Consider the following 27,356-nt stretch of genomic DNA (forward strand, 5'->3'; position numbering starts at 1 on the left):
AAATCGAATTTAGAGAGAATAGAAAGATATCCAAAGCGGAAAGACTTCCTCTCCTCTCGTTCTTCTTTCTTGTTTTAACTTCTGTTTTTCCCCAAAAAGCTTTCTGGTCAAGGCATTTTTGGCACATATAAGCGAGTTCTAAGGCATCCGGGTTGCATGAGTGGACACCCCTGGAGCGAGAGTTGTTGTATCCTTGAGGCATACACCGAGACGCCTATCTGAACTGTTGATTCATCATAGTGGGGGCAAGATTTGCCTTAAGGACAGCGAAGATCTTTCATGCCTCAACTCGATAAGTCATTTCTTTCTCTGTTTTGTTTGCAGATTTATTATTGCTAGTCTCTAGTATCTGTTGATATTGGTTCATCTTCTTTGGAGCTATATTGGTATATTTCGGATCCCAAAATTTACAGATTATAGTACTATTTTCTAACATTGCGATTAATAGGAACAATGTGTTGTCAACACTGATATTGCATCAGTCACACTCCCACCAACTGTTTGATGAGAGTCCCAGGAGCAGGACACGTTCTGGCCAACATTGGGCTACAAAAATGAGTTGTCAATGAGCCCCACTAGCTGTTTGATGAGATGTCCAATAGAGGTTGGCAAATATCCTGTTGCAAGAACATTTTGCCATGATGCCCTCTCCCCAGGTGTTTGAAGAAATGTTTATGTGAAGCTTGGCTGCAAAGGGGCATATGTCAAACCTACACACTTCAATCAACAGACCCTATTTTCTCAAAGTTGAATGCCAACTGTTCGTTGGGTGTTATATGAGAAGTTAGAAAGTCTTTCCCGCCAAGTGCTTGTTCATTGTTGTGTGACACATCTGAAGCTATTATAAGTGATGTTGTTAGGTGGTTCTTGTTGTTCTAACGCTTGCAGATGATGTTGCACACCATGTGTTTGTTGGGTGGCCTATGAAGCATGCCAAGTTGAAGCATGCTAAGTTGAAGCATGAAGCTATGCATCTATTGCTTGTGAGAGGGGCTGTGTAACACCACGAGCAGCTGGCACTTTTGTGCACTAAGCGTTCGTTGTGTGGTCTGTAAGGGGACGGCAAAAGTCCCCATGGAGGAGGCCTGAGATAGCATGCTTTGCTACCGCTATTGACACTCGCTTTTCCACCTTGAGTGCACCCTAGTCGAGGCTATGGAGCTGTTGACAACTCACTCAACTAAGCCCCCTGATTTGGAGAGCGCTTCTACATCCCTTACCATAGACATGCATACCGACCAATAGTTTATGAGGATACTATGACATCATTTGAGAGCGAAGTTAGTGCCTCCACCCCTGCTGGCTTGCACGCCTACACCACCACTTCCTCCTCCCACACAGCAGATGCCAACACATTTTGATATTATTGGTGCTAAATCAGAGGCCGAGTGTGAAGAGGTGTTGATGATGACAGTTATAGTAGGGATGACAGTTATAGTAGGGATGAGGCACCAAACCTTCAGATGCAGATCATCAATGTGGCTCCATATGAGGTGCATTGTTTACCACTCCATTCCGTGTCCCACATGATGGGGATATGGCTTCGGATGACCCTATCTTGATGACCCTCTCATTGGGAGGGGCACCTATGGACATGATATATGGAGGAGCTTTGCCAGTAATTATTCCCAATTTCAAGGAATTAACGCAGTACCCTTGGAACTCCAACATTGATCGACAATGTTATCGGTATTTGCTCATTGCTCATGGACGTCTTCAAGCGCATCAACCCAATGTACCACCCAGATTCCCATTTGACTGTGGACGACACAGTGACAATGTAGTATCATTTCTCTTCCAATTGCTTGGGGGCAAGCAATTCGGGAAGGGGAGATTTGTAATGTTCCCTTTTAGGAACATTGATCGAGTGTTGTGGATCGAATGACAGTGCAAGGATTGGGCCGTGTGGTGCCCCTTTTTATGTGTTCGGGCATTATCCGTCGGGCCAGATTGTGAAGAGTTGGTCCCTGTGGGGACTTTGGAGTGGGAGTTTCCCTTTAGGCCATGGGGCCAAGGGACCATCTAGCATCCAAAAATTGATATGAGCACTCTCTCTTTTGAGAATATGAGATAGCCAAGCTTTTGACTATTCGCCTTGAGCTGGAACTGATATGAGCACTCGCTTTTCTTAATATAAGCCTCTCACTTAGAACGAGGGAGGCATGCTTTTTCCGCTTATGAAGTTCGTGTATTTTTCGTGGGTTTGTTTTGGGCTAGTGTAGCAAGCCAAGTATGGTAGGTAGTGCATCTCCTACTTGGTCTCAATTGCAGTGAGCAATTTATCTCCATCAATGATCTCATCCTCCCAAGAGCAGTGTGATCCTCCATTCACGGTTCAGAGTATCAATGGCCATAGGGTGCTGACCACAAGTCCATAACAGTGCCATTTTTTGCAAGGTTCTATCCACTCATCTAGAAATATTCCCTTCCTTTGTAATCCATTGGGGTTTGTATGGGAAAATACCTTGAGAGTGATTTCCAGATTTGGAGCTTATTTCAGTTGGATATCAATCTTTGTAATGGTTGTAGCCAATCTTAATTTACTTCTAGTATGTTGTATGCAAGACCATTTAAATACAAGAAATTATTCCTATTCTACAAGCTATTGTTTCTATCTTTGCAAGTTATATTCATCCCTTCATTGAGGTTGTGGAAAAGTGCCATTACAACTTCTTCCGTATGAAGAAGCACCCTACGGAGTCGGGCTAGTTCTACTTCATCCGGTGATCGGAGTGAGGATCCTAGACGGAAGAATAAATATTTCTTCGTGAAGAACACAAAGGGTGAGTAGTAGGGCTTTGACACGACGTGTTAAGAGCTAAACCTCGCGGACGTGAATCTGACCGGGGCCTGGATGGTGAGGATCAAGCCATTCGAGAGGATAAAATGCACCTCAACCATTAGGTCGAGCTGATTTTATTCCGAGGCAGCCCTTGTCACCTGCGGGTTGAGCTCGAATGAGCTTGAGGGTAATTTTCTTTGAGTATGCCCTGCAATTGCACTTTGAAAATTTCTCCCATTTTTTGACTTGAGCTTGCCTGCAGAGAAGCTGTCGGTCAGTTGAGAAGCTATGAAGCGGGCTGCGGAACGGGCCGCTGAGCGGTACTGGGAGTGAAAAGGGAAGGAGAAAGTGCGGCAGACTGGGGTGTGAGAGGCCAACTAAGAAGGCCCGGGCTGATCTGCCCTTCATCGAGCTGAACTCGGGCACCAACGACAACAACCTCTATTCATGGCTCTTTCCAATCCTCTGACCATGACCTACAACTCCTCCTTCGTTTCTTCCCCACCCTTGCCGATGTCTACCTCTCATTCATGTGCTGTCTCTCGCAAACCCCTACCTTCTTTGAGGCCATTCATGGTCCCCACCCTCGGCAGTGTTTACTTCTTAGCCACATCTCTCGACACCGTCCGTGGTCTCCATGATTCTGATTTCTAATGCTTACCCAAACGTTAGAATTGGAATTTAGATTCTGTTTGATAGGAGAATAGGAAAAAGAATGGAATGTGATATCAATTCTAATTCTTGATCAGGACAATCCTAATGAACCCTTACATATTTTATATGATGTGTGCACATGAAATCCATTAGTTTTCAAAAACCCGACTCAATCATTGGCCAGTTAGGGTTTAAAGAAAAAAAACCTAAAACTCAACCCAACTCTCATAGGTGTACTATGACTTTCTTTAATATCTCTTGAATAACATGGTAAATTATTTTCTAATATATTGATATAATTGTTTTCCTTCATGTTTGTGAGTAAAAAAAAATAGTTTCTTTTTAAAATTTATAGACTTGATGATACAAATCTAGAGATTTTTGGAGTGAAAATTTGTTCCTTTCTACCATCTTTGAACTTAGTCATTATCCAATGCTAAATAATAAAAACCCGACCCGATCTGACCCAAACCAACCCGAGAAACTAACTGGGGTAGGATTGGGTTTATGAATCTATGGTTTTCTCAAAGAAAACCCAACCCGACCTGACCCGACCCGAGATAATTTCCCAGGGAGATTAGGGTTCTAGAAAACCGGGCCCGCCCAACCCGAGTTGCAATCCTAATCCAAACCATTCTTTGGTTGGGCCACAACGTAAATAGGCTATACCTCGCAAATAATCTCCATAGAATGATCTTAACCCATATCTACAGAGGTTTCCACGATGTGAAGTCCCTGTAGAGAACTGAGGGTTGGATTATCATATGGAAATGATTTGTGGGGTATTGCCTACTTAGGTTGTTACCCAACAATTGAACGGTTTAGACCATCCTATAAATCTTCTTCTTCAAAAAGAGAAATCATCCTATAAGTTGGGCCCACTATACTTTTTTTGGAAAGTAGTAGACTTCGTAGTTCACACTCACATAAGGAACAGCTTGGACGCTTTGATTGGGCGCGATTCTGCAGTTTTGTTAAGGGAAGCGATATATCCACCCCTCTTTTTTACTCAAGGCAGTCCCTTCTGGTGTATTAACGACTACTCTTTTACATTAGAGGGGGCTGTCTCAAGTAAAAACTAGAACAAGTATATCATTTTCGTTTTTTTAATCCGTTTCGTAACTTGAGATTCAAAATTAATCATTGACCGTTAGGACAAGAAAAAGGAAAGTAATGAAACCAGTTTCTAAAAACAAGAAGACAGGAAAACAAATTGAAGCTTCAAAACACTTACCAACAAGAGACCAATCAATCATTTACAGCGATTTGATTCACACCATCGTCTCTCCCTTCAGTTTACTTAAGCAAAGCGCTGTTCATTACCTACTCCTCCTCTCCCTTCAGCAAAGAACTGTTCTGATTAACACCATCTGTGTGTGGGAAAGGCTACAACTGTAATAAGTTCTCTGTCTGTGGGAAGGGAAGATAGAAGAAACAGAGAAGAAATGGTGAACCCAATTCGTGAGGTATGGAAGGCGAACCTGATGGAAGAATGCTCGAACATAAAGCGGGTTAGGGTTCAATATCCGTACATTGCAATAGATACAGAATTCCCTGGTTTTCTTCGCAACACCCCTCGATCTGCGTCAGAAATCCAGCGTTACAGTGATTTGAAGTATAATGTTGACTCCATGAAAATCATCCAGTTAGGTCTGACTTTTTCCGACAGATATGGTAATTTACCTTCTCCGGTTAGCTCCTGGCAATTTAATTTCAGAAATTTTGATCCGGGCACCGATCCACATGTCCCGGATTCCATTAAATTACTCGAGAAGAATGGAATAGACATAGAAAAGTGTAGAAGCGAAGGTATTGATGCTGAAATGTTTTCAAGAATGCTGCAAAATATGTTGGGCATGGGATTTCACAAAATTCGATTGATTACGTTTCATGGATTGTATGATTTGGGGTATCTGATTAGGCTGTTGATAACGAGGGATTTGCCTAATTCTCTTCCCGAGTTTCTGAGAATTTTGGGCACATTTTTCCAAGTTTATGACATTAAGCAAATTGCGAAGTTCTGCCCTGGATTGATGGGAGGAGAAATCGGGCTCACACGATTGGGAAAGATATTGAAGGTGGAGAGGATTGGTGATTGCCACCAAGCTGGGTCTGATAGTCTCTTGACGAGTGCATTATTCACGAAGATGAAGCAGGAATTCCTATTCGAAGAATCTTCTTTTGAAGGAGCTCTCTATGGGATTGATTCGAGGATGATTTGGAGGCGCCCAATTTTTGTTTCGAGAAATTTTTACTCTGGTTACACATACTGCTATAAGCCTATTCCACATCAGATGAATCAGATGTTCATTCAATACTGTCACATGTAAATTCTGATTGATTTCATTGTATAGCATTATTATTTCATTCATTTTTTAATTCAAAGGATATCAATTTCTGTTTTCTTTTGTATCTTGTAAATTTAATTGGAGTGAGTTTTATCAATATTTTGATTTTAAGCTATGCTTGAGTAGGCATTTTCGTTAAGAGCAATTTTGGTCATTGGATCTTATATATGTATATTCATATGGTTGTGATTATGCTAAATAATCGGTTAAGACCCTTCTAAACTGATTATCACTTTTCCTTGAGATCCTGAACTCATAGATCCATATGAGCTAATGTTGCTAATATTAGAGGGAAACCTGATTCACAATTCTGTAGAAGCATTTGTCGCTGCTATTTTAAAATTGTAGCATTGGAAATCTGCAATTTAATCTTTAAAGGACAGAACCAGTGATACAAATTCTAAACAAAGACTAAAAGATCCATACAAACAACTAAGAAAGAACAGTTGAGAAATGAAGAGTAAACAACATAAATGAAAGTTGGGAAGTAGATGAAAAATCGGTAGTTGAATTTAGGTAAAGAAAAATTAATACAACCAGCATGAGTGTGGGGATGTGAAATTCAAATCTACTCACACACAGATGTGATCTGGATTCATTCATTTCTAGGCAAGATCATGTTTTTTATCTTTCGATCTCTGAGGTAGTAAGAGCATAGCATGATGAACCTCACAAAATTATCACAGCAGAAAATGAATTGAAATAGAAGGAACTAAGATTGATAAGGACTTATGAATAGATGTAATAGAACTCACAGGAAAGAACAGAAATTAGAGTTGAATCCAAATGTAGATTGATTACAGAAGAAATAGAACTGGAGAAGAATGATCTTACATGGAAAATCTTCAACCCACATTAATCAAGGGAGAAATTCCCTCTTAGAGCCAAAGCTCACTCTCAAAGCTCCCCAACACACATACAATATTGTAAAAGTTCTGGACTGCCCCTAAGTGAACCACTCATCTCTATTTATTGGAGAAATGGAGGTTTCTAGAAGCTTGACAACATAGAAGCTAAGGAATAGTTATCTCCTTGCTTAGTTGGCAACTAGCTGTGGTAGTAGTTCCTTGCTACAACATGGGGTACCAACCTCCTACACATCCCCACAGTCACTCACACCATACAATGGTTACTAGCTCACACATACATCATATGTACACCCTATCACATCCTCACACACAACACCGTTATGCCCGAAAATGAAAGAAAATTATCTACTCCTTCAGTCACCATACAATGCTCCACATCACTTTCGGCCGTACCAATTTCTGGCTTCTCGTTCTTATTTGATGCCAACCAGAATGGGATTCTGAATCATGTAGTATAAAGATCTCATAAATTGATTCCAAAGAGTTTTGTTTTCATGCAGATTATGGAGCGATTTCATCCTGAATGTTGTGCACATGTCTTCACAAGATTTTGTGTCAAGTCCTCCCTCATGTTTGGGTTTTTCTATTCTTTCCCAAGAGAGCCAGTGCCCTTTGTTTCCGCTCTCAGTTGATCCCCGCCAGAAGTTAGCAATCTGCGAATCAATTCTTTTGAGGACTTGCTTAGGAGGGACTAAGGCTTAAATGGTGATTATTGGGATACTGTTTAGTACATGGTTAATGAGTATCATTTTGCCACCTGAGGATAGGAGCCTTGCTTTCCATCCTTCAATCTTTGCTCTCACTTTTCCAACCAAATCTTCAAAGTAGACTACCTTTAGCTTCCCTATGTACAGAGGTGCACCCAGGTAGGTTATGGGACACTACTTCCGGCCAAAGCCAGTGACTTCTTATATAATTTTGATGCGAGCCGATGGAGCTTTGTATGTGACTGCATAACTACTCTTCCTCTTGTTTATCAGTTGCCCTGGGATCTTTCCATAACTGTTAAGGAATCCCATTATCATTTTTAGACTGGTTTTACTCCCATTTGAAAAGATAACTATACCGTCATCAAACAAGTAGTGTGTAATTGGTGTGCAACCCCTTTGTTTAATGAAATATGAAGCTACACCCTGTCTAAATAAGTTGCTTAGGCCTCTGCTAATCACTTCTTCCATTAGGATGAATAAATTGGGTGAGACCAGATCTCCTTGCCTTAGACCTCTGGATGATTTGAAATATCCATTTGGTTCCCCATTTATGATGGTAGAGAACCAATAAGTTTGAGTTTCTTCCAGCATCAATTGCCTCCAAGTGTTTCCAAATACAAATTTCTTTAGGACATTTTGAATGAAACTCCGGCTCAGATGGTCAAAAGCCTTTTGGCCATGTCTATCTTCATAGTGATATCCCCCCTCCCCCTCCCCTCCTCTTACTTTGTTCCTTAGGCATGTAATCATTTTTATTGAGCTATATAAATGTTGTCAATGATACTTCTGCCTTTGACAAATGCTCCTTGCTCCAAATAAATCAAGTTTGAAAGAATTTTGGTAAGTCTTTGAGGAATTATCTTAGATAAGAGTTTGTAACAGAAATTTCAAAGACTTATAGGCCCAAATTCAGAAAGGTCTTTGGGATTGCTGTTTTTTGGAATGATAGAGAGGAAAGAAGATTTGTAATGCCTAGATAATTTACCTCCTATGAAGAAAGCCTTTGCAGCAGCCACCAAATCTTCCTTGATTATCTCCCAGCAAGAGGAGTAGAAAATCCATTAAAACCATCAAGGCCGGGTGCACTTTCTAACGGGCTGTTGAGAATTGCTTCTTTAACTTCATTTTCAATTCGTGGACCAATGTTCTCTTCCTCCGTTATAAGTTACCAGTGTAGGAATGTGTCAACCCCTTCATCCGTGAGAGCTAGAGAAGCGAAATTCTTTGCTATGTTCATGATAGACGCTGGCTTTGAACCATTTTCCCCCCATCGAATTTTGTGGATGCCCCCAGTCTTCCTTGGTGGATCATAGATGCGTGGAAAATTTGTTGTTCTTGTCTCCTTCCTGTAACCATTTTTCCTTTCCTTTTTGTCTGTAAAAGATTTTTTCATGTAGAAGAACTTCCTTGAGTTTGGCTCCTCGTCTTTTCAAGAAGTTACGTGTTGGTAGGGTTGGGGTTGGTCCCATGGGCAGCTTCGGCTCGGACTTGAGATTAATTAGATGGATTTAGAACAAGGATTAAATAGTGACGAAACAATAAATAGATGTTATTATTCAGAGATCTTTTGATTTGTCACCTACGCCTTCTGTTATAGAACCAGATCTCGACCTGCCGAGGCCAAAGGTACAATTGTTTTGCCAATGCAAGCTTCTGCTTCTAACGCATATAAAAAAAGAATGAAACATAATTTTAGCTGAAAATCGAAGGCATTCTTTCTTTTAGTTTAGCACACAGTGAAGATCGTGATATTCCCTACTCATATTAGAGCTTCGGAGGGCATTTTATTACTCTCCTCGTATCCAGCATGTATGTATTATGGAAAAAAATCACACCCATCAGATGATCTTAAATGTTTCGATTAGGCGATTTCCGATCAGTAATCTGAACTGTTTGCAATTTTGTTTTCAACAGTCCAATTCAACTGCCATTTATAGGTTACCCTTCTCTTGATAGGTTTCAATCATTATCCATGAGCACATGTACAAGGAAGATTGGGGAGAACTACAATTTTAACTATCTGAAGTGAATTTCAGGGTAGATTACTTGGAGTGACACTGAATAGATTATCCATGTTTTCACCTAATAATGGTTTTGAAACACTTCAGTTATGGTAATGCCTACACATAGGGTAGGGATATGGAAGGTCACTAATTGGATTAGTTTAGAGGGCTACAAAACATATAAAAAATGCCCCGCACTAACAACCCAAATCTCAAGCGTACACACGACCATGTGTATGTAATCCATATATGTGGGTTTCCCTTTACATGGCATGTCACGCCCCAGCCCCGTTGTGTAGATATTGTCCGGTTCTGGGTTGCAACCCTCCCTGGTTTTGTTTTCCAGCAGCACTAACCGTGCCCGACCCACTGCGCGGAGCCCGCTCCTTGGAGATGCTGAAAATGCATCTACACCGGGAGAGGGGGAATCCACATATATAGCCCAAGAACTTTTCCTTCCTTTCTAATGTGGGATCACACAATCCACCCCCCTTAGGGCCCAGTGTCCTCGCTGGCACACCTTACTGGATGGGAGGTCCCGCTCTAATACCATTATGTCACGCCCCGGCCCCGTTGCGTAGATATTGTCCGGTTCTGGGTCGCAACCCTCCTGGTTTTGTTTTCCAGCAGCACTAATCGTGCCCAACCCACTCTGCGGGGCTCGCCCCTTGGAGATGCTAAAAACGCATTTACACAGGGAGAGGGGGAATCCACATATATAGCCCAGGAACTTTTCCTCCCTTTCCGATGTGGGATCTTACATGGCAGGATATTAGGAGTTTATATAGAAAAATATATAATTTCGCCATGTGCATTGCATGTATATATTTAGGGACTTTTTCCTTGAGATTCTAAACTTCTAAACCCATTTGAACCCACAAACGATATAAAAAAACTAGGTAGTGGAAAGGTTAATAAAGAACAACCTACTTGAACATGGTTTCAAAGAGGAAATACTCTAGAGAGATAGCTTGGAGGTGTCTATCAAGCCTCAACCCACTCTCTTTTTTTTTTTGAAATGGAACTCAACTCACTCAATCATCTTGAGGTTTGAGCTGAATCGGTTTCTGTAGAAGGATAAGAAAATGAAAAGCTATAGCGCTTTTTCTTTAACCTACAAGTTTGATCTTCTTTTATTGTTGTTTTTGAAATGATTTGAAATTCTTGCGAAGATCAAACCAAGATCCTCATCAGAAGTTAATCTGATGAAGATTTGTAGAGTCGCCACCTAGGATTAGGGCCCATGTCTCTTTAATTAACTATGTATAAGGCTTTGGCTTCGCTGAGATTCTAGGTCGTACTAGGTTACGTGAGTGGGAGGTGCTAGGCACCACTCACATCCAGGAAAACCTGGTCTTAAGAATCAGATCTTGAAAAAGTTTTAAAGACTTCACTAGCTTAATCTTTTGTTCTGAAATTTCGTATGAAATCAATGATGTTCTGTAATTTCGTACATAACTACCATAAATTTCGTATGAAATTTTATCCAGATTTGAGTGTTTGGAATTTTCCCGGGAGACTGTCTTTTCGTACGAATTGGAACCATTTTCGTACGAATAGTTTTGTACGAAAATGTGATGGAAATTTATACGAAATTCCAGTTCTTCAGGAATTCTTGTTTGATTCTCTGAAAATTTTGAGATCTGGACTCTAGTGATATTAAAGGAGGGCGCGTTCGGCAACTATTTTTTTCCATGTTTCTCCGGTTTATTAGATCCAGAGTATGACAAAAGCAAAAAGAAGCGAAAATCTCGTTCGGCTACCGACCCACTAAGAGTCTGTTTCCTACATTTCAGCTTTTATTTCAACTAAAAGCTAAGATTTTTCTGAGCGACTAGTAGTCGCTTCTAAGATTCACGTAGATCCGCTTCTTGCCTGTTTATCTCGGCGAGAATGAGAAAAATTAACGAACACACCCGGAGTTATTATAAACCTAATTCTAATGAATTTCCTACTGGATCTCTTTAGAATTCAAATTATATCGAATTCCATTGATAGTGATTGAGGATTATGGAAGAATCCTCCATAATTCGCAAGTTCTCATTGAAGTTCAATAGAATTTGAATTCTAGGACCTTATTCCCGAAGTCCTAACCTAGATCTAACACATTTGAGGTGAAAACGTAGAGAATTAGGGTTAAACAACCCTAATTCTCTAGATCCTCACCTAGATGTAGATGATTTTCAACTTAAAATTCCAATAGAAAGAAAAGAAGAACCTGTTTTGAAAATAGTTGGACAAGAACAACGAAATCAGCGGAACTTTTGACAAAAATTCGGCGGCGCTCCGACTCCTCAATCAATCTTCACGGATGATTTGGCGGAAGATTCAAGAAAGAAGATCGGACAAGGCCTTTAGAACTTTAGTCTCCTTTGGAATTCTTCCGGCGAATTCTCCAATCAGATTCCAGCGAGCTTTGGCAAGTGTTTCCTTTGGAGGGAAAATTTGGAGGGAAAGGTTACTCCAAAATTCCAGTAAAAATTCCAATCTTTTTTGTGCCAACCCTTATTCTCTAGGGCCAGGGCCTATTTATTGGCATAAATGGGCGGAAAAATTCCTACACAACTTTCGAAAAGTGGTTACAGATCTGATCTTCGTACGATATGAATTTCATACATAGATTTCGTATGCTTTGAGAACATATGAATGCAAATTTTGTATAAAGACAAATTCCATCAAACTTTTAGAAGCTTGCACATTTTTAAATGTACGAAAATAAATTCGTACATCTTTAAACATACGAAATCAATTTCATACACCTATAAATGTATGAAAATTCAGCAAAAGGTTCAACTGAGCTCAGAAACTGGCTATCTTTCTGCTGTTTTGCTAGTTTTTGGGCTCGATCTCAGGGATCTCAGGTATGCAAGCTCAGAGCTATGGTTGCAAACTGAATGGGTCAAACTTTATGCCGGATTTGAATGATATTTGGGATCAAACAAAGCTTTTTGTTCAGGAATTCTTCCTACTCTTTATATCTATAATAGATCATAATTTCATTTTTTTAGGAAACGCCAAAACTCTCCGGTCCTCATTCCCAAGACACTACCACAAGGGTAAGCATAAATTCCCTAACATGGATTCATCATTGGAACCATCATTGTGCCAAAAATCTATTATCAATCCGAACTTGGAAAAATGGAGTGTCTACAAAAGCATTCAATAGCCTTTACTTAAAATTGATCTCAAGGTTTTGCTGGTCTCGAGTAAACTCACACACCCAGATCCTATTAGGTTTGTCGACTAGCTGATGATTTTTTAAGTTCCACCAAACCATGTTAGTCTATAATAGTAAAACCAACATGAAAACTTCAGACCATTATCTGGTACCGGGAATATTAGAATCAACATTCATTGTAGGCATCTGATTTTGGATATATCAAATTAGGCCTGGGCTTAATTCATTCTTGTTCTCTAAGTCAAGAATACAAAATGAAGCACCCCCAGAAGACTAGTTCTCGATTTCTCTATGGGCCTCTTCAACCTCCCTCAAGGCAATTTCTATTGCAGTGTTCATATCTCATACTTCCATTTGTCTGCATAATCCCCATAGTCATTGTCAGATATTTCTTGTTTTATCATCACACATTTTCTCAAATTCAACAACACCTACTCCATTTCCATTGTGATTTTGTTCGATCATGTATTTTCTGTTTTCAAGACTTGCCTGATAAACAGGTTCATAATAGTGTTTATGCCCTTTCATTTTCGATCAAAATGCAAGCAGACAAAGAAATTAGATAGAAAACACAAATCATAAACACACATGATTTATGTATTTCATAACATTCTGTGCACATGTCCAAATGCGATGGCAATCCAAGAGCTTCCTTACAAGCGAAGATTTAAAAGTACGTGATACCATGAATGGTTACGAACAAGACCTTATATAGAATCCAAACTCTAATCCTAGTACAATATTTTCACCATAAACACAAAGTAATTTTCACACGACAAGGATACCTCTATTTTGTGCTTCAAGGGGAGCTTCATGCCCCCATGGTAACCGTTGAATGGCCATAGGAATATACACGGGATGGAACTTTGTATATAGTGTTACAGAATGAGAACGAACTTTGAAAGGAAAATGAAGAGGAGAATCTACCTGTGAAACCCGATCAATGCAATTTGAGGTGCCTTAGTATAATCTGATTGACATATGCATACACGGGTCCAACTAGACCTTCAATCTTATTTAAGCCTTTTCGTGCTGAATTTGCAATCTTACAAGATTACTTGCATTCCCTCAATTGTGATTTATTTGAGTTCATTGGATAGTTTGATCACTGTTAGATGTTTGTGTTTGTGTTTGTAGATGCCTAAGGGCATAGTAGTTATTGTACTCTTCCCTCTTTTATATAAATACATAGGTGGGGGGGGGGGGGGGGGGGTCTTCTCCAACTCACTCTTTATTGGAAATATTCCTAAAATAGCAAAGTGTATATATGAAAGTTTATCAAAATCTATGGAAGTCTCTAGACCATTGACTTACAATCTTGGAGATTTGTAAAAATCTCTGGAACATGGTAGATTTATAGAATATTCTATGGAATTCTCTAGAACAATTCAATTGTATATAAATATACATGTTGTACCTAACTTAAATCATAGAGGAAAGATTCAATACAGAAAATTGTTCTCTTTGTTTTAACATGGTATCAGTCGCTCAGTTTACTAGGGTTTTCTAAATACCTATCTCCCTTCAGCAATCATCTTCTTCCTCTTGTTTACGTCTTTTTTCCTCTTGTTTCTTCTGCAAGAAAATCAGCCCAAGGCCCTACATTTCACCTCTTCCATTACTTACTAATGGCATCTACCCCTTCTTCTCCAACCCACGATAGTACGAATAATAATGATTCCCACCCCACTTCGGGCTCGTCCGATCCAAATCCTTGCCTCATCAATGATGTTTACTCAACATCCCCTTACAATTTGTACCATTCAGATAGCCCTGGTGCCATTTGTGTCTCTAAACCTTTAACATGAGACAACTATTATAACTGGTGTCGTGTCATGAAAATGGCACTCAATGCCAAAAATTAATTGGCATTCATCGATGGTTCCTTGCCTCGTCCTCCTACAAGTTCTTCCCTTTTTCCTTCTTGGGACCACGCCAATGACATGGTCACTTCTTGGATCTTAAATGTCATTTCTAGTGACATCTCCAATAGCATTCTCCATGGTCCTTCTTCTTATGATGTTTGGATGGATCTCCATGATCGTTTTTCCCAAAGTCAAGCTCCACGGATCTTTGAACTAACTCACCTCATCGCTACCCTCCAACAAGAGAATTCCTCCATTCTCACCTACTTTAGCAAGCTCAAATCCTACTGGGATGAGCTCTCTTCTATCTCTGCGATCCCACCATGCTCGTGCGGAGCTTCTAAATCCGCCATTTCTTTTGAGCACCAACAAAGATTGATAAAAAATTTAATGGGTCTCAATGACCCCTACAGTTCAGTTCGCAGTCAGATCCTTCTTATGGATCCTTTGCCACCAATGAATAAGGCCTACAACCTTCTCCTTCAAGAAGAACGGCAGTGCAATCTTCTTATTCAACTGAAGCAGTTAATTGAAACATCTGCCATGGCTGCTAGCAATACTCGTACCTTTACTCAGTAGTACCAAGAAGGCGATTGCACTCATTGCAAACGTACAAATCATGTCATTGAAAATTGTTGGTTCATTCATGGTTTTCCAAAGAAGCGTGGGAACAATCGGCAGCAACAATATGGTGGACGACCACAACAACTGTCCAACCGCGCGCCTTTCCTAACTTGGAGTGATAACCTGGTGGATGACAACGTGTATCAGAACAATTGGCAGCAACAATGTGGTGGACGACCACAACCATCCAACCGTGCGCCTTTCCCAAATCAACGTCAACAGTACTCCCATGCTGCAACTGCTCATGTGACGGGTCTGCCATCCAATCCATCCTCCATCGATCATGATGTCTCCTCTGCGCCTTCCCCTACATTCACACATGATCAGTACCACAAACGTTTTTCCCTCATCACCCCAGGTAGCTCCAACTCAGCTGTCAACCTTTCAAGTAAGAATAACTTTCCTTTCCATGTGTGGGACATGATCCCGCGAGAGGGGCGGGGCGCGAGCCGCCGCGCTCTCTCCTTTGGTCTCTCATTCCCACGCGATTGGCGTGTGCATTTTAATATTGATTTGAATTCGTCTTTCCTGTGGACTTGGGATCACTAAGGCAATCCGAATTCCACACGAAAGAGACTGACAGAGTCGCCACCTAGATGTGGGATCTAGGACCCGTAATTAACCAGAAATCTAGACTCGCTACCTGGTTACGAGAATGGAAGGTATGGGGAGTTATCCGCCACATGCACCATTCCTGCCCGATAATCGGTCTTCGATTCCAAAAGCTAACTCTTTTAAATTTATTTTAAATGGCTCATTCAACTCTATGTTAATGTGCGAACTAAGTGACATGCATCCTAGAATCTAATTTCAATGTGAATCCTAGATGTGTATCTTGATTTATTAATTTGTCTGGATTCATTCTACGTGAAAGTTCTCCTAGAATTCTAATTTCATGGAAAACCCTAACTGATTTGATTAAGTATTTACAAGAAAATTAATATACAAAACACCACAATTTGTTGTGGTGCCGACTCGCGGGTGGTATGCCGTCAGACATCCAAGCTGCCTACGTACCCAAGCCTCACTGGGATCAGAGTCGACGTAGTTCGGTGCACCTAAGCTAAGCTACATATGCCTAACTCAACTAGGACACCGACTTAGACGGATTTGACTGTTTCAACAGTTTTAAGAGGAATTATTTAATTCAAGTTGAGGATTTTATTATCTTAGGATTTCATCTAAGATGCTATATGATTCTTATCTGAATGCAAGTTGTCCCTTAGACTAATGCAGGTTTTGCCTACATCCTAGTTTACTAGGCTTGTCCTAGGGAAAGATCGGGTGACTAGTGTAACTAGACCTATGGTACGGTTGCTATTCATAGCAAGCGTCCGTGATGAGGCTGGACTCCTAACTCTAGGACTCCCTAAAACCTAAGACACGGCACGACACCAGTGTTCCTAAATTGGGCTCTAATGGTTCTTAGATTGGAAACCATAATCCAATGGTTCCGAAAGACACAAGATAAATCGATTTAAGTTCTCAAGGTTAATGAGTTTCAGATTTCGAAGATTTTTAGTTTCCAGACATTTAAGGATTACCAATGGTTCTAGGGTTCACCAATTTCGGCCTTGAATGGCATCCAAAGGAGGGAATCGTGCGCTCTTTCCTTGTGCAATTTAATACTTAGGTTATAGCATCTTATTGCCTGGCAGAATCTCAGGATTTCCGTGGACAATAACCTCGGAGCCAACAACATGCTATAACTTAAATATTCAAATTGTCAAAGATCAAGTTGCAATTGGGATACGATTATGGATGCACTGGCCATTTTTCCAGGAAAATCTAAAGATCCTAAAATTTCTGTTTCAATGGATTAAGGAGTGAACATGTGACAGAATTTTAAAGTTCTTTAGGAATTTTTATATGATTTTCAATTAATTTCGAATTTTCCATGGATTTTATCAATTTTAAGCATATGAGCGGTTTTACAAGTGAAATTGTTGCAAATAAATTCGAAATGATTTGAAATTTCTAAAGCAGCAAGATGAAAATGTATGTAGCTTACAGGATGAGTTTTGCATATTTTTACATTAAATTCACATTTAATCTTGATTAAACCATTAAATGTCCAGATTGCACAATTAACACATAAACTAGTAGAAATATAACTCTAAATTCTATGAAATTTCTACAGAAATACTATATGAATCAAAATAGAATGAAGTGAGATTTTCATGAATTTTAGAAATTATTTACTACCAATTTCGGATTTTACAATTTCCAGACCAGATTATAAATTAACACTACATCCCATATTAAAACAGATCCAAATAACACGAAACTTTTACAGTAACAAGTAATATGGAAGATAAGACTACTGTAAAAATTTTATGAATTTTAATGATGATCTGATGTTAGTAAAAATTCTCCTAAAATCTGATAAGTTTCAAAGAAAATATTAAATAATATACCAAATAAACTCCAAAACTCTTTATAAATTCATGGTAAAATGAATCAGTAACATATTATTTTCCCACGAAATTTCATTAATTTTAGAATCTGTTTGGTATATAATTTAATTTTTCTTCGTCAAAAGATGTTTTTTGAAGAGTTTTCCATTTTTAAAACACAATTTGCGGAAAAAATCAGAAAAATTCGGAAAAATACAGAAATATTTTGAGAACAATGCACCTACCTGTGGTGAAGATCTCCGCCCAATCCAAAAAAATATAAAAAATCCTGCCGCCGCCGATCCGCTCCGCCGTCTTTCGCTTTCTCTGGAGTGTTTAGAGGGAGTGATTGAGGGAGTGAAGAGATAATGGAAGAAGAATATTAGGGAGAGGGATGGAAGAATATATTGAGGAAAGGGATTGGAGGGAGTGATTAGAAGAGATAATGGAAGAGAAAGAGATAATGGAAGATAAATTTCTCTTTTCTTTTATGGATGGGAAGGAAGATATATATAGGGAGAGAAAGAGAGAGAGAGATATGTTGGTGGAGAGCTCATCATGTTGTCCCTCTTAGTGGAGAATCCATCATTATTGTTCTTAGTGGAGGGCCCATCATGTTTCTTAGTGGAGAATCCATCATTATTGTTTTTAGTGGAGGGCCCATCATGTTTCTTAGTGGAGAATCCATCATTATTGTTCTTAGTGGAGGGCCCATCATGTTTCTTAGTGGAGAATCCATCATTATTGTTCTTAGTGGAGGGCCCATCATGTTGTCTTAGTGGAGAGCTACCATCATTGCTCTTCATAAGAGGCCTCACAAGAGGCCCCATTGAGGCCCCACAACGCGGGCCCCACAACGTGGGCCCCACAATGTGGGCCCCACAATGTGGGCCCCACAACGTGGGCCCCACAATGTGGGCCCCACAATGTGGGCCCCACAATGTGGGCCCCATAATGTGGGCCCCCGGTTGATTCAATTTTAAACAAATGTTCAATGCGGGCCCACCAAACGGGTACAAATTCTCCCTTGCTCGGATTCTCACGAATAACCCTTCTCCGCACTTTAGCGGAAAAAAACAGAACATTGCAGAAATGACCAGAAAGATTTGAGAAAGCGTAAGGGACGAACACCGGAATACAAAACACTGAAAAATTGACAGCGAAACCCTAATTTCTTTTTTAATCAAAGCAGAGCAAAATGGGGTGTCTACAGATGCCCCTCTTTGGTAGAGATGACGTAGTCATCGAATACCAAAGTCAAAATGACAGAACCATTTTGCGTAGCTTTAATCGACAAAAGACTCTACGGAACCTAGACGCAAGCATTTACTACCTAATGTAAAACCCAAAACGAAGTCCTAGAATTGGAATGTAGTAAAAAAATCCCGCTGCGGTGCCGCTCGACATCACATTTATATGATGTTCAAAGAGAAAAGACCATTTTTGAATGGACTCAGAATGAAATACCATATTTTTACGGCTTCCAAGGAAATGAGACATCACATTTGTATGATGCTCAAAGAGAGTAAGAGACCATAGTTGTATGGACCTGAAGAGAATGGAATACCGTATTTTTACGGAGTTCCAAAGAAATGAGGTATCATATTTGTATGATGCTCAAAGAGAATAAGAGAACGTAGTTGTATGGACTCGAAGAGAATGGAACACCGTATTTTTACGGAGTTCCAAAGAAATGAGGTATCATATTTGTATGATGCTCAAAGAGAATAAGAGAACATTTTTGAATGGACTCAGAAGAGAATGGAATACCGTATTTTTTACGGAGTTCCAAGGAAATGAGGTATCATATTTGTATGATGCTCAAAGAGAATAAGAGAACATTTTTGAATGGACTCAGAAGAGAATGGAATACCGTATTTTTTACGGAGTTTCAAGGAAATGAGGTATCATATTTGTATGATGCTCAAAGAGAATAAGAGAACATTTTTGAATGGACTCAGAAGAGAATGGAATACCGTATTTTTACGGAGTTCCAAGGAAATGAGGTATCATATTTGTATGATGCTCAAAGGGAATAAGAGAACATTTTTTAATGGACTCAGAATGAAATACCGTATTTTTACGGCTTCAATCTTCGGTTGAGATTAATGAATTTGGAGGTTTTTTTATGAATTTGAATTTGACGTAGAATTGGATTTGATGAATTTGGGGAATTTGAATTTGACGTAGGATTGGAGTTGATGAATTTTGGGAATTTGAATTTAACGTAGAATTGGATTTGATGAATTACGGAATTCCAAGGAAATGAGGTATCATATTTGTATGATGCTCAAAGAGAATAAGAGAACATTTTTGAATGGACTCAGAAGAAAATGGAATACCGTATTTTTACGGAGTTCCAAGGAAATGAGATATCATATTTGTATGATGTTCAAAGAAAGAAGACCACTTTCAAATGGACTCAGAGAGTATATGATAGCAGAGATTATCAGGAAAGGGGGAACTGGAATCTCCAATTAACAATTTTGGAAGCAAATGATTCAATACCACCATGCAGCAAAGGTCTTTCAAGGCTTGAATATGAGATGCCACTTTATTAGCAACCTGCCCCAGTTTAAGGCCTTCTAACCTTCTTCTATTCATTGACCAGAGATCATTCTTGCAACGATTTTTCACCATTCGTGACAGTCGCACCTTTTCCAAGTTTCTCGGAATCCGTTAATGAACCTGCCTTCAGAGTGATTGCACCCTACAACAATTCTTTAAAATAGCATTTGTAAATTTTTCTAAAAATAGAACCACAGACATTGGTAATAAAAAGACAAAATAAGAAAGATTACTCAAGTGATCTCGTGATGCTTCTGACTTATCAGTATTTTCTTTTGGGTTAGGTTAGCCTCTTTTAAAGAATGTTTCTCCACTGATAAACATCTTCACTTATTTTTTAAGACAGTGATACTTCATATATCCTTCTATCAACTTTCGGATTGTTTTGAAATTAATGCCCTTAGTTTCGGGAATCATTGTTATTTTTGCCTGACCTACTGAGAGTTCAGAGGTCGATGTAATTCTTCTGGCGTGAACCCCATCTTACCACGACCAAGTATTCCTTTTTAGATTTTCAACTTGGCGGACCGTTCAACCTTAACTTTTGCCTGAATCGCCTTTTAGGTTTTCAACTCAGCAGGCTACCCCCTTAACTTTTGCCTAAGCTGCCTTTTCAGGTTTTCAACTTAGCAGAGGAATGATCCTGAATTTTGCCTAGATCGCCTTTTCAGGTTTTCAATCTAGCGGATTTTCAAGCTCCATTTTTTTTTTTTTTTTTTTTTTTTTTTTTTTTTTTGAACACCAAAAGGACTTTACAGGTGAGGTAGAGCTTTTCAAAGAATGGCTTAAGGTTTTGCAAGAGTTTCGACCGAACCTGTGAACAGGTTGCCTACGTATCCCAGTGTAGGAATCAGGTCATGCGTAGTTCAGGGGAATGCCCCTAGTACATTGGGTTTTGAAGGAAAATTTTATGTAGGCTCGAAAGGGTTTGCAAAAGGTTATATATTTTTTGATTTTGGGTTATGAATTTGGGTTTTATTCGGCCAAAAGACGGCCTTCTGGTGTTCAAGCATAGAACCTCTTGAGTTGATCAAGATTTGTTGGTTCCGGCAATATTTCTCCATTTAAATTACGGAGCTTGACGGCTTTTCCGGGTAAGATTTGGTCCACGATGTATGGCCCTGACCAATTAGGCTTGAATTTGCCTCTTGGGTCAAGCACTGGTGCTCGATTTTCTTTTAGAACAAGATTGCCTTCTTCGAGATCTCTGATTTTAACCTTTTTATTAAAAGCCCGGGCTATTCTGCGCTGATAACCCTGCACATGGTAAAGTGCTTTTAACCTCTTTTCATCTAGCATGTTCAGCTCTTTATATCTGGCGTCTGCCCATTCATTTTCTGGCAACTTGACTTCAGTCAATACTCGGAGCGAAGGTACACGGATCTCCACAGGTAGCACTGCTTCCATACCATAAACAAGAGAGTAAGGGGTTGCCCCAGTTGAAGCTCTAATTGATGTTCTGTAAGCCCACAATGCGTACGGCAACTTATTCGACCAATCCTTATAAGTTTCTGACATCTTGCTAATGATAGTCTTGACATTTTTGTTTGCAGCTTCCACCGCTCCATTTGTCTGCGGCCGATAAGGTGAAGATTTATGATGCTTAATCTTGAACTCTTCGCAAAGAGTGATAACTTCTTTCTTGAAATGAGATCCGTTATCTGAGATAAGTTCATGGGGAATTCCATATCTGCATATGATGTTGGTTCGTATGAATTTAGCAACTGATGCGGATGTAAGCTTTGCATAAGAAGCGGCCTCAACCCACTTAGTGAAGTAGTCAATTGCAACGAGTATGTACTCGTGACCACTAGATGACTTAGGGGAAATCTTGCCAATTATGTCAATTCCCCATACCGAAAACGGCCAAGGAGAAGTAAGAGAATGCAATTCGGTAGGTGGTACATGAATGAGATTCGCATGTATCTGACATTTATAGCATTTCTTCACAAATGTGTGACAATCTGCTTCCAATGTTGGCCAATAGTACCCCAGACGTAGGATCTTCTTTGACAACATCCTCCCATTCATATGAGGTCCACACACCCCTTCATGAACATCTGCGAGAATTTCTTCTGCCTGATCTTCAGTGACACATAAGAGTTGGATTCCGTCGAAGGACCGTCGATACAGCTCTCCTCCACAAATGACAAAGTTAACTGCCAATCTCTGCAAAGTCCTTATCTCCTTATTCGACGCCTCATTGGGATGCCCCTGGCCCGAGATATAGTTCTTTATGTCCGTATACCATGGTTTACCATCGGGACATCTTGCAGCTATCTCTATAGCATCAACATATGCAGGGGCCCATTGCTCTTGAACCGTGATGGGCCTCATCTTCATATTGTGAGGTATGTCAATCATAGAAGCTAACGTCGCTAAGGCATCGGCGAATCTATTCTTCAACCTTGGCAAATAACTGAAAGTGATGTGCTGGAATTGCTTAGCGAGAACATCCAAGTATTCATGATATGGCAGCAACTTTTCTTCTTTGGTTCTCCATTCTCCTTGGGTTTGGCAAATGATTAACATTGAATCTCCATATACGTCAAGATTCTCTATGCCTAAGGCCAATGCTGCCTCAAGCCCAACAATGCATGCTTCATACTCTGCCATATTGTTGGTGCAATTGAATTGTAACTTAACTGCAAGGGGAACATGCTCATTTCGGGGTGACACAAGCAATGCCCCTACTCCTTGCCCTGTTTGGTTTGCTGCTCCATCAAAATAGAGGGTCCAACCAGTTTCTGGATATTCATCTTCTACCATCATGATCTCTTCATCTGGGAACATCGTCTTGAAAGGCTGATTTTCTTCTCGGGGTGCTTCTGCCAATTGTTCAGCAATGACTCGGCCCTTTACTGATTTTTGGGTTACATGGGTGATGTCAAACTCAGACAACAACAATAACCATCTGGCAGTCCTGCCTGTCAAGGCTGGTTTTTCAAAGAGATATTTCAGAGGATCCATCCTTGACAGGAGCAAGACCTTATGTGATAAAATGTAATGCCTGAGTCGCTGAGTAGCCCAAACCAAGGCTAAGCAGGTTTTTTCTAGGACAGTATACTTCTGTTCATACTCCAACATCTTCTTGCTAAGATAATACACAGCCTTTTCATGCTTGGTTTCTGGATCTTGCTGCGCTAACATACAACCCATTGTGGTTTCTGTTACTGACAAATAAAGCAGCAATGGATGTCCCGGTATCACTGGTGCTACTATCGGTGGTTCAGACAAACTTTGCTTTATCTTTTCAAAGGCCTGCTGACATTCCTCTGTCCATTCTTTGGAAGAGTTCTTCTTTAAGAGCTTAAAGATAGGTTCACAAGTTGATGTCAGATGAGCGATGAATCGCCTTAGGAACTGTATCCTTCCTAAGAATCCCCGAATTTCCTTCTCGGTTCTAGGCGGCGGCATCTCCTGGATAGCCTTAATCTTCTGAGGATCCACCTCTATACCCCTTTGACTCACCATGAATCCTAACAACTTACCAGAGGTAACCCCGAATACACACTTGCTAGGATTCAGGCGAAGCTGGTATTTGAGTATTCTTTCAAAGAACTTCTTGAGGTTCGGGATGTGATCCCTCCTTTCCCTAGCTTTTACAATCATATCATCGACATAAACTTCGACTTCTCTATGTATCATGTCATGGAGTAAGGCTGTAGCTGCTCTTTGATACGTCGCACCAGCATTCTTAAGACCAAATGGCATTACCCGATAGCAATATGTCCCCCATTGTGTAATGAACGAGGTTTTAGCCATGTCTTCGGGTGCCATCTTAATTTGATTGTAGCCCGAGAAACCATCCATGAAGGATAGTAATTGATGCCCGGCCGTATTGTCTACTAGGATATCGATATGTGGTAGAGGGAAATCGTCTTTCGGACTTGCCTTGTTCAGATCTCTGAAATCTACACACATTCTCACCTTTCCATCTTTCTTCGGTACAGGTACTATATTTGCAAGCCATTCTGGATATTCCACCACTTGTAGGAACCCAGCATTCAACTGCTTAGTAACCTCTTCTTCTACTTTCAAGACCCACTCGGGCTTCATTCTCCTTAGCTTCTGCTTTTTAGGTTTAATTCCTGGCAACAAAGGTAGCTTGTGCTGAACAATGTCTTCGCTCAACCCGGGCATATCTTTGTAGGACCAGGCAAAAACTTCCTTATAGTCCTTAAGTAGGTTTATTAATTCATCGCGCTCTTCAGAGGATAGAGTATTTCCAATTCGTATTTCCTGTATTAAATCTTCTGTTCCGATGTTTATAATTTTGATTTCATCTTTAAGAGGCTGGGCTCGGCGTTCCTCCTCTTGTTTGAGCATATGCTGCAATTCAAGGGGAGTTTCGTCGATCCCTTCTTCCTCGTCTGAGGAGGGAGTGTTATCATTATTAAAGTCAGAAGCAAACACAGAGACATACTGAGAATCGGATTTCATTGAATTGAAAGAAATTACATCATTATTCTTGGACTCATCCTGAACAGGCTCAGGATTCATATAGTAAATAAACTCAGAAAACGACTCGCCTGGACTAGGCACTGACACTGATTCAGTTGGCTTGACTAGACTTGCCTTAGCCATAAAATAAGATGGAAAAATATCAGAACTCCAATTGGAAAGATTTTCTGTTGCAGGTGCAATCTGACTCTGAGGTTCAGTAAAGGCAGCATCGCCCTGAATAACCGCCACTAGCACATCTTCACAGTCAGTCTCTTCTTGCTTTTTAGAATGATCTAAAACGGGCAACTCCTGACAAACAACATCAGGCACATCTTCTTCGAACAAAGACCCCAACATATCTGGCTCAAGGCAGACTATCCAATCCTCAACAGTTTTTTCAACACAATATACCGGCGGTTCTGTTTCTGGGAGAGCAAGGCCACTGAATATTTCAAAACCCGGTATCATGATCCCTGTTACTGAGTCATACCATGGTTCAGAAAACCCATAGTATGGAGAAGTCTCACCTTCTTTGATAAAGTGACCATTCATTGATAAGGAATATGGAGTCATTGGGAGTACCCTTCCAGTGCGGCGGATTTCTTCCTTCAATTTCAACAATTCTTTCATGGATTCCTCCTCCTCCTCAGTAGGTATATACCCTAGACCGAAAACTCCAGAGTTTGCTTTGATTGGGCGCCAATGAGACGCTTTGCTTGGATCACGGCCTAAATTCATACCCGGAAAGTAGTTCATTTTTCTCATCATCTTGGCAACCACAGGACTGATGGCAAAAGGCAAATACAACTCCTCCCGAGAGGCATCTTCATAGGAAATAGCAGTAACATCGAATGCGAAACCATTCAAGTTGTAATCATCTGCTTTTGTAACTGGAAGGATCCGAGTTTCTCCTGTTATCTGTCCTATTTCTGGCTCTTCGTCGCCTCTGACAGTGATCAATTTTCCTTCTTTAATGAACTTCAGTTTTTGATGAAGGGTTGAGGCAACAACACCTTCCTTATGCAACCAGGGTCGTCCCAGAAGTATATTGAACGAGGCCTTGATATCAATAACTTGAAATTCCACCTCAAATTCTTGACCGCCTATAACGATCCTGGTGGTAAGGACTCCGACCACATTTCTGCGGGTATTGTCATATGCGAGGATACCAAGGGTTGATTCGGCAAAATCAGTGGGACCGAAACCCAAGGTAATGGCAGTTCTTAATGGACATACATTCAACGCGGATCCATTATCTACCAGCACAGACGGTACTTTCTTGCCTTCGCAAACAACAGTGACATGAAGAGCTCTAGCATGATTCCGACCTTGAGGAGGCAGCTCCTGGTCTGAGAAACTAATGGCCCTGGTGGCGTGTGTCAGAGCGACAACTTCAGCTAGTTGCTCTGGAGATATTTCTGAGGACACCTGTGTGGTATTCAGTTCTTTCAACACAGCCTCTCTGTGTTTCTTCGATGCTATCAACAACCCCCAAACAGATATGACAGCCTGAGTTTTCTTCAACTGCTGAACAACTTCATCATCTGGGTCCTTCACGTATTGCGGCTCCTCTCCTCGAGCCAATGCCCCTGGATTTTCGACTCTTAATTCAGCAGGTTTGAAAATTCTTCCACCCCTTGTCACATGTCTGACTTCATCCAATTCTGGCTCACCATAGGTGATAATTTGAGGGTCTTGTGGCTCATAGGTGATTACCAAGGGAGGTACAGACTCTCTCAGGTACGATTCATCACAGAAGATGATTTGGGGTTCAGAAACGGGTTCTAAAGCACATATGAGGGTGAGAGGGTCAAACTCAGGATCTCCTATGGTTATGGCATTAACGGCAGCGGGAGGATTAGCATGACCAGGTAGCGGGTTTTGGGTAACATTGGGTCTTGGTTGGAATGCAATGACTTTCTCATCAATAAGTTTCTGGATTCTGAATTTCAAGGCGATGCAATTGTCTGTAAGATGACCAGGACCCCTGTGATACTCACAGTGTAGGTCGGCTCGCCAATTGGCAGGTAAAGGATTGGGGGGAGGCCGGGTGGCAGGTAGGGTTATGCGACCTGAAGCCAGACACTGCTTAAGCACCTCCGAAGATGGAATGGGAAGAGGAGTAAATTCTACCCGGGCTTGTTGCCGAGGTGCGGTCGCAGGTTGAGCATAGTCCATTACTAGAGGTTCCTGGGATTTAGAGGATTGAGCATTGGAATGGGAGATACTACTGACTTGGGCTGGTGGGGATTTTTTGAAATCTCTAGGATTTGGGTTGCTACGGTTGAATACACCTTGAGCCATAGCCTCCTCTATCTGGGTGCCAGCCACAATGAAGTGTTTGAAGTCTGGATAGTATTGCAATGACATGTGATACTGGAGCTGGGGGGAAATATTTTTCATGATTATCTGGACTTGCTCCTCCTCAGACGGGCGCTCCATCATCTGAGCTGCTATTCTCCTCCATCTTTTCACAAAAATCAGAAAGGATTCTCTCGAGTCTTGTTTTGTTCTCTCTAAATCCTTTCTGGTGATTTCTGTCCCATCATCATATTTGAACTGCCTGATGAATTGCTCGCCGATATCCTTCCATGTCCTGTAACGAGTCTTGTCCAAGACCATGAACCATCTCCTAGCAACCTTGGTTAGGGAAACTGGGAACAATTGAGCCATTTGCTCAGGAGATAAGCCTTGAGGCTGACACATGATGGTGAACATTTGTAAATGTGTGATTGGACAACCCACACCATCATATTTGTCGAAATCGGGCATTTGAAAATTAGCAGGAAGGCGGATTTCGGGAAATAGAGTAAGATCACTGGGATTGAAACTACCCTGGTCTTGAAACTGAATGTCTTGAACTTTTCTGGTAAGAGTCTCTAATTTCTCCATAACAGACTTATCAACCATGGA

General features: G+C 40.6%; 1 protein-coding gene across 1 annotated transcript; it reads left to right on the plus strand.

Moving 5' to 3' along the window:
- The first annotated feature begins 14,487 nt into the window (after positions 1 to 14,487).
- On the plus strand, positions 14,488 to 14,988 carry LOC143888509 (uncharacterized). Its single transcript, XM_077392967.1, has one exon. The coding sequence runs from the start codon at positions 14,488 to 14,490 to the stop codon at positions 14,986 to 14,988; it is 501 nt and encodes a 166-aa protein (XP_077249082.1).
- The last annotated feature ends 12,368 nt before the right edge of the window (positions 14,989 to 27,356 follow it).

Source organism: Tasmannia lanceolata, unplaced genomic scaffold (genome assembly GCF_043159265.1).
Source record: "Tasmannia lanceolata isolate RefF3 unplaced genomic scaffold, GAP_Taslan_0.1 ptg000012l, whole genome shotgun sequence".
In the NCBI taxonomy this organism is placed as follows: Eukaryota; Viridiplantae; Streptophyta; class Magnoliopsida; order Canellales; family Winteraceae; genus Tasmannia; species Tasmannia lanceolata.

What these genes read in the sequence shown, in the direction of transcription:
- LOC143888509 (XM_077392967.1), top strand. Translation starts at nt 14,488, where the DNA reads ATGGTCACTTCTTGGATCTTAAATGTCATTTCTAGTGACATCTCCAAT.